The 12,878-nt window shown below is 38.8% G+C and overlaps 1 protein-coding gene across 3 annotated transcripts in view; it reads left to right on the top strand.

Moving 5' to 3' along the window:
* The window catches only part of abch1 (ATP-binding cassette, sub-family H, member 1), a 34,668-nt gene that overhangs the window by 10,335 nt on the left and 11,455 nt on the right, over positions 1-12,878 (top strand). For all 3 annotated transcript variants that reach the window (XM_031745618.2, XM_039621412.1, XM_039621413.1), the window contains exons 7-13: positions 1,172-1,265; positions 5,605-5,679; positions 5,931-6,111; positions 6,386-6,482; positions 6,567-6,735; positions 7,201-7,301; positions 12,499-12,569. In XM_031745618.2, the coding sequence (XP_031601478.1) occupies positions 1,172-1,265; positions 5,605-5,679; positions 5,931-6,111; positions 6,386-6,482; positions 6,567-6,735; positions 7,201-7,301; positions 12,499-12,569 (788 nt within the window). The remainder of the gene's footprint in view (positions 1-1,171; positions 1,266-5,604; positions 5,680-5,930; positions 6,112-6,385; positions 6,483-6,566; positions 6,736-7,200; positions 7,302-12,498; positions 12,570-12,878) is intronic.

A 12,878-nucleotide genomic window follows, 5' to 3' on the forward strand; every position in this document is an offset into this window, starting at 1 on the left:
TTTCACTATCTTTTTAAAATCAATATTAAATAATATGACAAAGTCTATGGCATGTGCACCAGTTCCAATCCCTTCAAAAGTCCTTACAAAAACTTCTTTGTGATTTTTTTGAACATTTATACAATTAATAAAACTATTAATGTTATCTTTAACCAAGCTGAGGACTCTAATGCAGGACACCACTCAGTAAAGATTTGCAGATTTCACTACAAAAGTCAGAGAATATTGCAAGGAGGGAAATGGGGAATCCTGAGGTGGAAGGCTGAGATGCAGTGGTGCTAGAGGCTTGGCAAGGGTGAGCTGGCGGGCAAGTCCAGGGAACACGGGGCATGTCTGTGAGTCTGTGAGTGGCGGTGAGTGGACAGGCAGACAATCCGAGAAGCTGAGGTGATGTGCAATCTTTCGCACAGGGTGACAAACCAAGGTAAGACTAGTGAAAAACATGAACCTAACAAGAGAAGGGGAAGCCTGAGCAATACTAACACACCAGTAGACAGAGCAGTCAGGCAACAAGTGAGAGGACAAGCCTGAGCTCATTTGCAACAGGTGAGTAGTGACTGAGGAAAATGCAGGACCAAAAGGAAACCACACCCCTAAAGACTCAAGACACTCTTGACCAGACACCCACCCACCCTGGGAAAGAGAAGCCAATAGAATGCAAGAAGATGAAGAAGTTCCAAACTTTTGCTTTCAAGGGGCAGCCAATCAGATGAAGATTACTTAAATGGACAGTTGTGTTTTCCTATATTACGGTATCATTAAATATCTTTTTATCCAGTTTCCTCTCTTTTGAGAGCCCACAGGCATCTTTAGATTTTTCTATATAGACATACAAAAGTTAACACTACAGTAAAATTACATTTCCACTAAGATCTCTGCATGGATTTAACATTCTCTCTCTTGTTTACTCAACAAGATGGCTAATATTTAATAAAGTTTTGATAAAAATGTGATAAAGTCTACACCCATATTCATGCATCGATAAGCAAACACTAGTGAAAGCATACTGTACCCCCTGAATATGTTACTCCAGTGTCATTGTGTAATCACAAAGCCTCTTAAGATCAGACGGCTGGCAGCGAAGCTGTTGCTGGCACAGCTGCGATTTTGAAGCAAACTCCATTACTGAGTGGGTCAAGTGTTTCAAGGATTTCTTCTGTCTTCTTTCTAGGATCTGGCATCACCTGGTAGAGATTGTGAAGACGGGAAAAGTCTCTGTTATTATCACCACACACTACATAGAAGAGGCCAGGCAAGCCAATGTGGTGAGTTAAAAAGTTGCTGAATAAATGTGAACATGTTAAACACATAAATGCAATGGGAAATTAAATGGGAAAATGCAACTTATTCAATAGAAAATCAGTCGAGGAAAGCGTCACATGCAGACTTGTGAAGTCCTGTTTTACTCCTCATAGAAAAACAAGGAGATTATTGACATTTACTCATGTATAATATCCCATATATATCCTCCCATCCATATATCAAAGTATCCTTGGGCAAGATACTGAACTCCGAGTTGCCCTGATGCATCCGTGTGATCTGTCCATCCATTAGCTGCACAGATCATGTTACGCTTAAGCACATGTTATAAAATGTGCTTAACCATAAGTAAAAGTGTTTATGAATGTATGTGTGATTGGGTGAATGAGCCTTGTAGCAGGAAGAGCTCTGAGTGCTCAGCTTGAGTAAAAAGTACCAGACCAATTACCATTTTATGAAAAGCACTAGAAATAAATAAATAAATGATCACTAAAACACCAAAGTAACCCCCTCTGGAGCAAAAACATACTTGATGATGATTTACTGGTGATTGTATTTGCTTAAAAAGCAATAGTAACCTGGAAGTTTCAGAAAGTTTGAGCACATGCTGGAGATGATGACGGTGTAATACCAGCCATCTCCTGGCATGATGCTTACAGTATGTTACATTTAAATTTGGTTACAGTCACAATCCCCCTCTGTTCCTTAGTTTTTTGTTTGTTTTCTTCCTGTCTCTTCCTTCTTTCCTTCTCTCTGCCATATTTTTTAATTTTAGGCAGTGATACTTGTGTATTGCTGCTTCCTGTTTTTGACAGTTTTTCCACATTTCATTGTGGTTTTACTTCCTGCGTTATTTCCTTTCCCTCCTTTGTTACTGTGTCTACTACCTTTCGCACCTGGGTGTGTCTTTACTTTGTCAGTTTTTCTGTTTCTCAAGTTCCTCATGCTCCTTTTGTTAATTCCTGTTTTGTTTTTACTCTATAAATCTTTTGTACTTTTTGTATTTTCTTGAATCCAAAGCTCAGTAAAGGTTCACTTGTAGGTTCTCCTGTCTGTAGGAAAAACATAAAAATATTTTTATTTTAAAGTTAAGATTAAATGGCTGGTTGGCCTTGAAGTTTAACCTTTGCAACAGAAGAATGAAATATGTGCTTAAGACTTTGCATACTCTGAACTCCACCCCGTCAACAAACAAATCCAGGTGCTATAAAGAAAACAGAGAGAACTGAAAGCCAGGCAGGCACACACAGCCATCATCTCTTTGTAAACCATAAGCCTTATAGAGTCGCTCTAAAGGTCAGCGGGGCTTTCCAGACTTTAGCTCCTCATATTTACAACATATTTCACTCATGGTGAAACTAATGCTTGGCTCAGCACAAATCCATTCATTCACTGAGTTCATTCATTGTTTCACCAGTAATCTCCTTTGAATATAAAGTCTGTAAAACCACATTTTTTCAGTATAAAGTTTATACTCTCAATTTTGGCAGAAGCATCATATTCGCTTGTGCATAGCCTATGAAATTTTGTTTGCAAATGCATAAATTTGTGCAATGAATTTGTAAAAATATTGATGCCATTAAGTTTAAATTTAACTTGAAGACTGGAAGCAGCCATCTCCTGGGGACAGACTGTATGGGGACGGTTTTCTAAAGTTGAAGCTGTTTGCAAGTAAATGTAAAACACAAAGAGCAGACAGTGAAAACAGAATATGTGCTGTTTTCACTGTCTCTACCTTTGTGTTATGAATCAATAAATTGCTGAATAGCTGAAGAGGTTTACACAGTAGCTCGTGTAACCACAAGTGTCAAATGAAGAGTCAAACATTAGATAATTGCAGCCTATACTTGTAACAACAGTACAAAACAACCGATTGATTCATTGATTGGTTTTCTATTAGTTGAACGTAACATGTAAGGTCTCTCTTCTCTAAGTATCAGGTAAACATGTAGAAATCTTACTTTTTATAAGATTTTAGAATAACTCTATCAGTCTCTCACAACATTGGCACAATCTTCTTTACGGCATCATTTGCAGTTTTTTGAGGTTTGCAGGAATTCATTTATGGATAGCTCTCTTTATGTCCTGCCACAGTCAGGTTGAGGTCTGGAGTTTGACTGGGCCATTGCAACATCTTTCTTCTTTTCTTTTTCAGCCATTCTGTCGTAGATTGGCTGATGTTCTTGGGATCACTGTCCCATTGTATGAGCGAATTTTAGCTAGCAGACAAATGGCCTCATGTTCGACTCTAGAATACTTACACAGAGGAGTTCATGGTCTACTCAGTGACTGCAGGGTTCACAAGTCTTTTGGCTACAAAACAAGTCTAAATCATTGCCCCTCCACCACTGCATTGACAGTATGTATGCTGTATTTGTGCTCATGTGTTGAATGTGGTGTTGTATGTTTTGCATTATGGCTGAACATCTCCACTTTGGTCTCATCTGTGCAAAGGTCATTGTTCCAGAAGTTTTGTGTTTTGTTCAGATGCAACTTTGAAAACCGAAGGTGTGCTGCCGTGTTATTCTTGGAGAGAATTTCTCCAGGCAACCCTTCCAAACAAGCTATACTTGTTAAGTTTTTTTTTAATTGGACTGTCATGGACTTTAACATCTAACGTGCTAACTGAGCCCTGTAGAGTATGAGATGTACTTCTTGCGTTTCTTTGATCACTGTCTTACCTTTGGGCAGAATTTCTGGGATGCCCACTCAAGAATATTCAATTTCAATTCAATTTTATTTGTATAGTGCCAAATCACAACAACAGTCGCCTCAAGGCGCTTATATTGTGGCCATTTGTTAATGCAGGTGTCACCTGTCATAGAAGTGGTCACATTTACTTATCAGTTAATCAAGTTTATTTCTGCACTTGGCTGCTACTTACTCTCTTAATTCCTTTGTTTTTCCAAAGTTTTCATTTTCACATGACTGCAAATTCACCACTGAGGCAAGGGCAATGGAAGGTCAGGTAGAGGTTTTGTGATGGTAGGAATTCCACAGAAATTCCACAGTCAGAAGTGGTTATGGTGGCTTCACACAGGACTCACTCAGGAGTACAGAGTTCCCAATGTTCTGACTCTGAGGTCAACATTACTGTGACCCGATTAAACCTATTGTTATATAACACATATATCTAAACATATTGTGTTAATTATGCTAAAAAAATCTCTGCTATGATAGGACAAAACGATGCAGGGATAACATTTGTACGTCAGAAGGCAACAGTGTGTCAGATATGAATGTAATCTACCCAGCTTGTGGCGGTGGCCTACAATTGCCTCACATTGTAGAGCTGATATTTCATGCACCATTTAGCTGGTGTAATGTTTCACGTTTCGTTGTGCATCTTGATTTTAATTCAGATTGGCCTAAAAATGTAAAAGCTGTTTACAAAGCTTGTAGTCGAGTAAATTCTTCCCACTGAAAGAAAATATCTAGATCAGTCTTTTACTGTCACAAAGTTCAAGCACTTTATCTGTGTCACAATCATTATAACCTAGATCCAGAACGTCTCCACTAAAACCAGTCTGCCCACTCAGTCTTCTCAGCCATGTCTCCATTTTCACTTAAAACGATATCTGTGTGAAGGATGGTCACATTCAGTGACTGAGGCAAATGGGCTTATTTGTTTCTGTCTTCGTGATACTTTGACAAACGTATGTCAACTGACAGAGCACCCAGTGCAGCAATGCATCGCTCCACTGCTCAGGAATGAGCTTTTACCATGTCAACATGCTTCTTGCATGCACAGGTCTTATGCCTTCTAGTATAATAAATAAACTCTGATCAGCTGCAACTGCAGCCTTTGTTTATCCATGTTTGACCCACTAAAAAAAACTAATAGGATAAGAGTACCATTCACACACAACAGAATAAGAAGTAGTTTGCTATTTTGTAGATGGCTAACAAATCCACTGTTTGGCTTATCCTGATTTACCGCTCTTATACAACTTTAGAAGCTTCTTTAAACAGCTGTGTGTTTTGGCTCCCTGACAACAGCTATATGCGATAAACTTTGGATTTCCATTAAGACAAGAATACTTTTTAGCATTTCTTTTGCAGAAGATAAAAACCCAACATTTAACATTAATTTAACAACATTCAGTGTGTGTGTGTGTGTGTGTGTGTGTGTATGCGTGTGTTCAGTTTTTATTATTTTACAGGGTAAATTAATGTGCATTCACGCTTATCAATTATTTATTTATAAATAATTTATTATATTATTACTCACTTATTTATAACTAAATAAATAATTGCCAAGAAAAAAAAATTAAGTCACTCATTTTATAAAGAGAACCTCTCTTAGTGCTTCAGCATCTCTTCTTTCTTTTTCCCGTCGTACAGGTTGGTCTCATGCGGCACGGCCGGTTGCTGGCTGAAGGTCCCCCAGATGCCGTCATGAAGCAGCACTGTGCAACAGTGAGTACTCTCAAATCCCAGCAGATTGTGTGGGTGCCCAGCGGTGCTGGTAGTCAAGGCATGGAGGTTGTTTAGGTTGCTTTTTGCTTTACATCTTATTTTAATATGAATAAAGTTAACAGTGAACTTTTTTCCTCTTGTAATTAAAACTATGGCTGTGGCACGCTGTTGTAGTAAACTCTCCAAATACACTAAAAAAGGTTATATTTTGGTAGTCTTGTGAATTTTAACCCATATTAACTGTCCTGCAGACCCTGGAGCATGCCTTCCTGCAGCTGTGTGAGACGTCAGACCAGGTCGGCTCTAAATGTGATTCCAGGTCTCCAGATGGAACATTAGAGAAAAGCCAGTCATTTGAGAGTGGGAAAGATGAGAGTCAGCCAATTCTTGGAGTCAGATCTCCACCTGCAGAAGAAAGCCTCAAATGTTCAGGTACTGACATGTAGCGTGTTTTCTTTTTGTACCTATGCATATCATTTAACACTGGGCCAGGAGGTTCTTTAAAATCAGCTGCTTCTGACATCAAAAAGTAAAGGTATGAGGAGTGGATGATAATAATAATATAATTGCAGGTCAGGTAGATAAACAATGAGTTGAAACTCACTAAAGCTTTTTAAAGAGGAGGCACGGATTAAGGTGAACATTTTAACCACTGCTGTTTTAAAAATATAAGTTGCAGTCACTTATATTGCATTTTTGTGTTCAGTGGACTGGAAGGTGCGAGCCAGACATGTGCTGCCAAAGTGGAGGAACATCGCAGCCCTGATGATCAAAACATTGGTGCGGATGAAGAGAATGCCAGGGTATGATGCAGTTAGCAGAAGTTATTTGTCACTGTCTATAAGTAAGCAGTTCATGACACTTTATTTTCTACTCTGTGTTGGCAGCTCTTTGTGTTTCCAGTTCCTGCTGCCCGTCATCCAAATCTCCCTCATCTGTCTGTGTGTCGGAGGAGATCCAAAAGGCATCCAGGTTGCTATAGTGAACAATGAGACCTCCCCCTCTGCTTTCAGCCAATCCTTCCTCTCCTTCCTGGACAACTCGAGTGTACAGCAGGTATTTGTTTTGGCCCTGAGAGATATGAATCCACATCAACTGTGATGACCTTTGGATTCTGAATTTGTTGACTTTTCCTTTGTTACTGTAAATCTGCTGGTAGGTTGCACATGAGAAAGTGAGTAAGAACAATTTTCAAAGTAGCAGACTTCTTTCTCAGCTGTTAAAATCTATTTTCACTCTAAGCAAATGAGTTTCACAAAGGAACAAACACCAGGACTTCCCATTTCTAGGAAATCATTGAAGAGGAAAGATTGTTTCTCTCTGTAACAGAACCATAGCCATTCAACAAACTGTAACATACATAATGTGCAGAAACTTTAATTGATTTAGTCTGACCTTGTGGGGCAGATGGTGAAGTTCAGACTGGTTGAGGAAACGTGGTGTAGAATATGGTCAATCCGCATTTGAAAACGAAACTTAAAACATAGAATGAATTGAACCTGCTTCTTTTTTTATCTGCAGGTAAACTTGTCCCACCAAGAAGCTTTTGAGAGAATCTATAATGGGGAGTACTGGGGTGTAATCGGCTTTGGCAAGAACTTCACCAGCTACCTGACTAAACGGTAAGAGACAGAGCATCATAGACTGAGCTGATATACTGGATCAGCATCTGTAACTGATGCTATGACTGCAAAACATGTCTGCACTCAATGTTCATTGCCCTCATATTACTCTAGAAAAAATGATTGACATGCCTTTGAAATACAAAGACGTGGGATAAATGGCCACACGACATTGGAGGCGTCAGAACAGATGAGTTGAATAAAACTGCATTGTGTTGACCTAAATGTTTGACATTTTTCTTGGTTAGATTAGCCAACATTACAGCAGAAATGTTATTAATCCCAAATATGCTGAGGAGAATGTATGCATGTATGTAAGCACGCTTCTCTGGAATGACCTCACAGCACGCTTCATTAGAGCTGATAAACCGTTGTCTCCACAAACATCAGATAGACTTACTGTGGTTAATATCAGCATTTGCATGCTGCCAACAACTTCAAAACACAACAGATACTGTTGTTTTTGCCCTCGTGAAGGGAAAGTTTTCAGTCATACAAGGAAGCAGCAATCAAACTGAGCTGTTGTGACAGTTTTATTGCATGTAATGAAAACACAGGGTTAAAAGATAAATTATTGTGTTGCTGTGGACACAGTGGGCACAGTGGAGTGTGGACTTTTGATCTGACTTTTTTTATTTTTACTAGCAAAAACCTGCCCTATGGGAGGCCATCAGCTAACATGGTACAGTTACAGTTGAGAATTTTAAACAAAGAAATTGGAAACGTGTAACTTAAAAGGCCACACTGTGTACGTGGTATCGTTCATATCATTGTATACTATTTATGCTGATTGTTATACATATCTTTTCTGTTATTTGTACATGTTGATCTACTGAAAAGTCATAAGCCTTAATAGCTTAGTTACTGCTAAATTACTAAATATGATTTCAAGCACTGTTGCACTTAAAGAGGAAACGGCATGACTTTCAGCAGGCTTTTTTTTACACATCAGACACTTTACCCTCACAAAAAGGGGTTTTAAATGCAAGAATAGATATTTGGATGTAAATTATTAAAAAGCCAAGGCAACCTCAAGGGAAATGAAAGGCCACACCTGCCGTTCACCCATATTACTTGCAGCTTTTTATGTCGATGGTGGTTCTTTGGATGTAGTATGTGTCAGCATCTCGAAAGATTCCCCTCTCTCTGTCATCGGTTCCGACCATCTTTCACCTCAGTAAATAATGGAGAATGGTAAAGACATGACAGCTAGGAAGGAAAAACTCACCAAGTGTTAAACCTTCCGATGACCATTAAAACATGTGCAAGGTCCATGTGCGCATGCAGAACAATCACTACAGTATGACTGTGTCATTGCTATAAGGAAATACCAGTGCTGCAGAAATTTTTTAAGATATGCACATGCAGCATTTTCAATCAGTTTGGATGTACATGTTATATTTGACCTGTTTGCGACAAGTCTCAGCTTGTGACTGTTGCTTGTTTTCATGTACCTTTCCAAACAAACAACCTGCTGCCTTTTTCTTCCTCATTGCCCTACTTTTGATAGTTCCTTTTCAAGCAGCACATGCTGATGTCATGCACCTACATGTGGGCAGAACAGGCTGTGTACAGACGTTTGTGTTTGTCAGAGGGATTCTCAGTAGTCAGACAAATCCCACAGCAAAGCAGACCGATTCTGCAAGACCAGTCTGTTTGACACACGGGCAGCATTCCAGCTGACAAACTCATATTGCAAACATGATAAGTACTGACACGAACAGTCCACACCTCAGGGAATACCATGCACTTACTACCTTAACACTCATTTCACAAGTTGGTGATTTACTTACTTAGCAATTCTGATTGGAGGATGGTGGTGGAGTCTTTGGAAAATTTGACATGTAGACTGGAAGATTTGCACCAGCCTTCATTATAATTACAAAAATTACAAAAATCTTCACAATATATCCAATATATCCAACTAATATTTCCCTTGGTGATAGTGCATAAAATCCAGGAAACCCAGCGTGTGGTTTGCATTAAGAGAAATTATGACCTCAGGTAAATCAGTGCATCTTTCTTGTTGCCAATGAAAACAAACAGCATGACTGACGTGATCAAACACATCAGCCCTGATGTATTAGGCATAAAGGTATTTGTGCAATCATCCGGAGGAAAGTACCAGATGCTTATGGGTCTGAAATACTGAATTAAAATCTTTTTTCCCACCAAATTCAGTCCCAGTAGACAGCTTCCCAAAAATATCCCAATAAGTGTTCTTATATTTGTTTTAATGAGTATTACTGCAAATAATATATCATTTATTTATCTGTTTCTACTTAAAAGGTCCACATGAATCAGCTTAATATCTTGCTTTTCTAAGTGGCTTTAAAACTGTTTTATTAAAAGGTTTTATTTGTTCTTCTGAGGGTGAATTAATCTGAAAGTAAATTTTTTTTCACATGCACTCTCTGTTGTTTTGATACACATAAAAGCTCACAGAGGTCACACCACACCAACTCACACCTCAAAATCATGTGAGGGTGAGTCATTGCAGCAGGGTTGTTGTCAGTCACGGTGTGGGACTGCCGGGTAGACAGTCTGGTCCTTCCTGTCCATAACACACCTGAGCAGGTTGCATCTTAGCACCGACCAATAAGATGCTTATTCTTACCAAATCATGTGCTTCTTATGTGACAGACCTGCCTAAGGAAAACAAAAAGCTTCTTCTCTCGTGCCTTCTGGTACTCTGGCTGATTCTCAAGCAGACCTTAATGTTCTCACATAAGCATGAAGCAGATTTTTGTTTCCTGTTAATAATCGTATCGATAAGGCAGGATGGATAAGGAGCTCATGCAAATGTATTTTTGATATACATGTTTTAATATCTTATGAGAATGAAGATATTCACACCTATCACAATCTGACCCACCATTATGATGTTTTTTTCCTCTTTTTTCTGGATTCATTTCAACTCTGTGATAAATTCCCTACTGAAGTTTATTCTTCATAAACAGCTTTTTTTATGGCAGTTGGTGGCCATATTTTAACTCCTACCTTTCTACAGACTTAATATGGTGGCACATATTTAGATGGAAAATCTAAGTTACAGTCATTTGAAACTTAAAGTACATCTGTACATCCTCTTTCAATTGGGAAGGGCTGGACATGACATGGGGCGAGAGGCAGGGTACACCCTGGACAGGTGGCCTGTTTATCACAGGGCTAACACAGAGAGTCACACTCACATTCACACCTATGGGCAATTTTGAATCATTAATTACTCTAACCCAAATAACTGCATGTCTTTGGACTGTGGGAAGAAGTCAGAGAACCCACGCAAACACACAAAGTCCACACAGAAAGGCTGCGGCCAGATGGTGGAGTTTCTTTCGTGAGGCAACAGTGCTAATCACCGTGCGAGGAAATAATAAAAAAATTCACCAGGACTTTATCAGGTTTTAAGATCATTTAGATATAACCTCAGATGAACAACAACTTGTGATACCGATAAATTGATTGTTACAATGATCACAATAACCTTTATCAGACTTTATCAGTCTTTCACGTTGTTGTGAAGGGATTTTGGCCCAGTTGTCTTTACAGTTTCACTTCAGCTCATCAAGCAGACATTCATTCATGCACAGCTCTTTTATGATCCCTCAACAGCACTTTAGTCAGGCTGAGGTCTGATCTGGACTTTGACTGGACCACTGGAACACCTGCTGGTGTTCTCGGGATCATTGTTGTGTTTCATGACCCAATTTCAACCAAGCTTTAGTTGTGGCACAGATGGACTCACATGTACTCACATTCTTCCGCAACCTCCTGGTTTGTTCAGATCCAACTTTACAAAGCTAAGCTCTGCTCCCACGTTATTTTAGAGAGAAGAGGCTCCCTGGGCAACCTTTCCAAACAAGCCATTCTTAGTAGCCATAGTTAGTTCTTAGAGTTCATTTTCTTTTCTGCATGTCAGTAAGTCTTAACAAAAAAATGAAGGCATACTTTCCATGCTTTTTTTAATAGTTTGCTTTGCTTTTTTATAAAATAAATTGCAAGTATTCTGTCATTGATATTTTATTGGGATTTAAACCTTAATACAAATTTTTTTCTTAACAAAATCTCTTCTTAGCACCCCTGCAGTATCTTCACAGCCCACTTTGGGATCGCTGTTGTAAAAGTCACAATTAAAAATAAAACATATATATTACTACATATACATATATCTAACATATAACATAATAAAAAAAATCTAAATACCCTCAATTTGAGGCTTTTAGATATTCAGCCATGTATTGGCATCATCATCTCCTGAAAGGATTAAACACAACAACTACCAGTAGATCCAGGATTAACTGTAGTCTAGGTTTATGGGAGTAAGAACAGTATAATTTAATGATACATTGGTTTTGTAAAAGCGTAACTAGGGACAAGGCAGAACATTTCCAGTAGCTACAAACTCTCTGTGCAGCACATCTGTTTCATACTTTCTACTGGAACTATGTTAAAGTGCAACACCCTAAATCAAAATTTTAATCTATGCACTTACGCAGACAGTAAGTGTTTGTCCAAGTGAGACCATCTGAAATAAATACTTTAAGGAATTCCAGGCTACACATATCTGACACGCACTACTCAGTTCAGTGGTATTTAAGAACAAAGTTACAATTTAGTAATAGTAAATTACACGTGGTTCAGTGCTCCCAGTGGCTCAGCTAGACTTGAGGCATTGCTTCAATTGTGTCAGAGAAATAATAATTAGCCTGGCTGACCTTCTGAGTTTTAAATAGTGCTACCAGCCTGCAGTCACATGCATGCATGACTCTGTGTATTAATTCACTTGGCTGCTTAGTTTTTAAGGTCAGACACTCCTTTCATAAGGTTCCATATCAATAACAGGGTTTTAATTGTATTTAGATTCCTTAGGAAAAAATGAATATTTATGTTCTTATGCACCTTCCTCAGGTTCACCGGGTTTGTAGTGTCCTAATGACCAAATTCTTCAACCTGGGTCACTGAGATTAGATTTCACTATCACATAGATCAGTAATGCTTTATCTGTCTCCATCTGTCTGTCTCGTATGCTGCCCTATCATTTAAACTTGTGCTGCCAGACAAATTTAGAAAACGTGCAGATTCAGCAGATTATCACTCACTTTTCAGCTTGTCATTGCAATATTTACATTTAGTGTTTTGTTAGATAGACTGAGGTTCTACTTTTTTCTGATCATAATTCTGGTTCCTAATTGCACAGGATGCTCCAGCGGCAGGTCTCTCAGGAGATAATCGATGGAGGATCAATACACGTCTGGCTGGACCAGACGAGTAAGATACAAACCATTTTTTCTCTTTTTCTTCTTCTTTTTGGATAATTGTTGTTGAATGAAAGATACTGTGTGCTTTATTTATGTTATACTAATGTATATTGTACATATAGAATTCTCACGTACATCAAATTCCGGCATTACATCAAACTACTGCTTGTCACTAGTGGTAGTATGAAAAAGTACCTGCAGATCATTCGGCCTGCACAAGCAGACCTCTTTGTATTAGATATTAGTACCCTGTCTGCTGTTAGGTAGTTTACTGTCAGACCATAAACTGGTGCAGTGGGTTCCTCCTGGTGGAGGGCAG

The sequence above is a fragment of the Oreochromis aureus genome, linkage group 13 (assembly GCF_013358895.1).
Source record: "Oreochromis aureus strain Israel breed Guangdong linkage group 13, ZZ_aureus, whole genome shotgun sequence".
Lineage (NCBI taxonomy): Eukaryota > Metazoa > Chordata > Actinopteri > Cichliformes > Cichlidae > Oreochromis > Oreochromis aureus.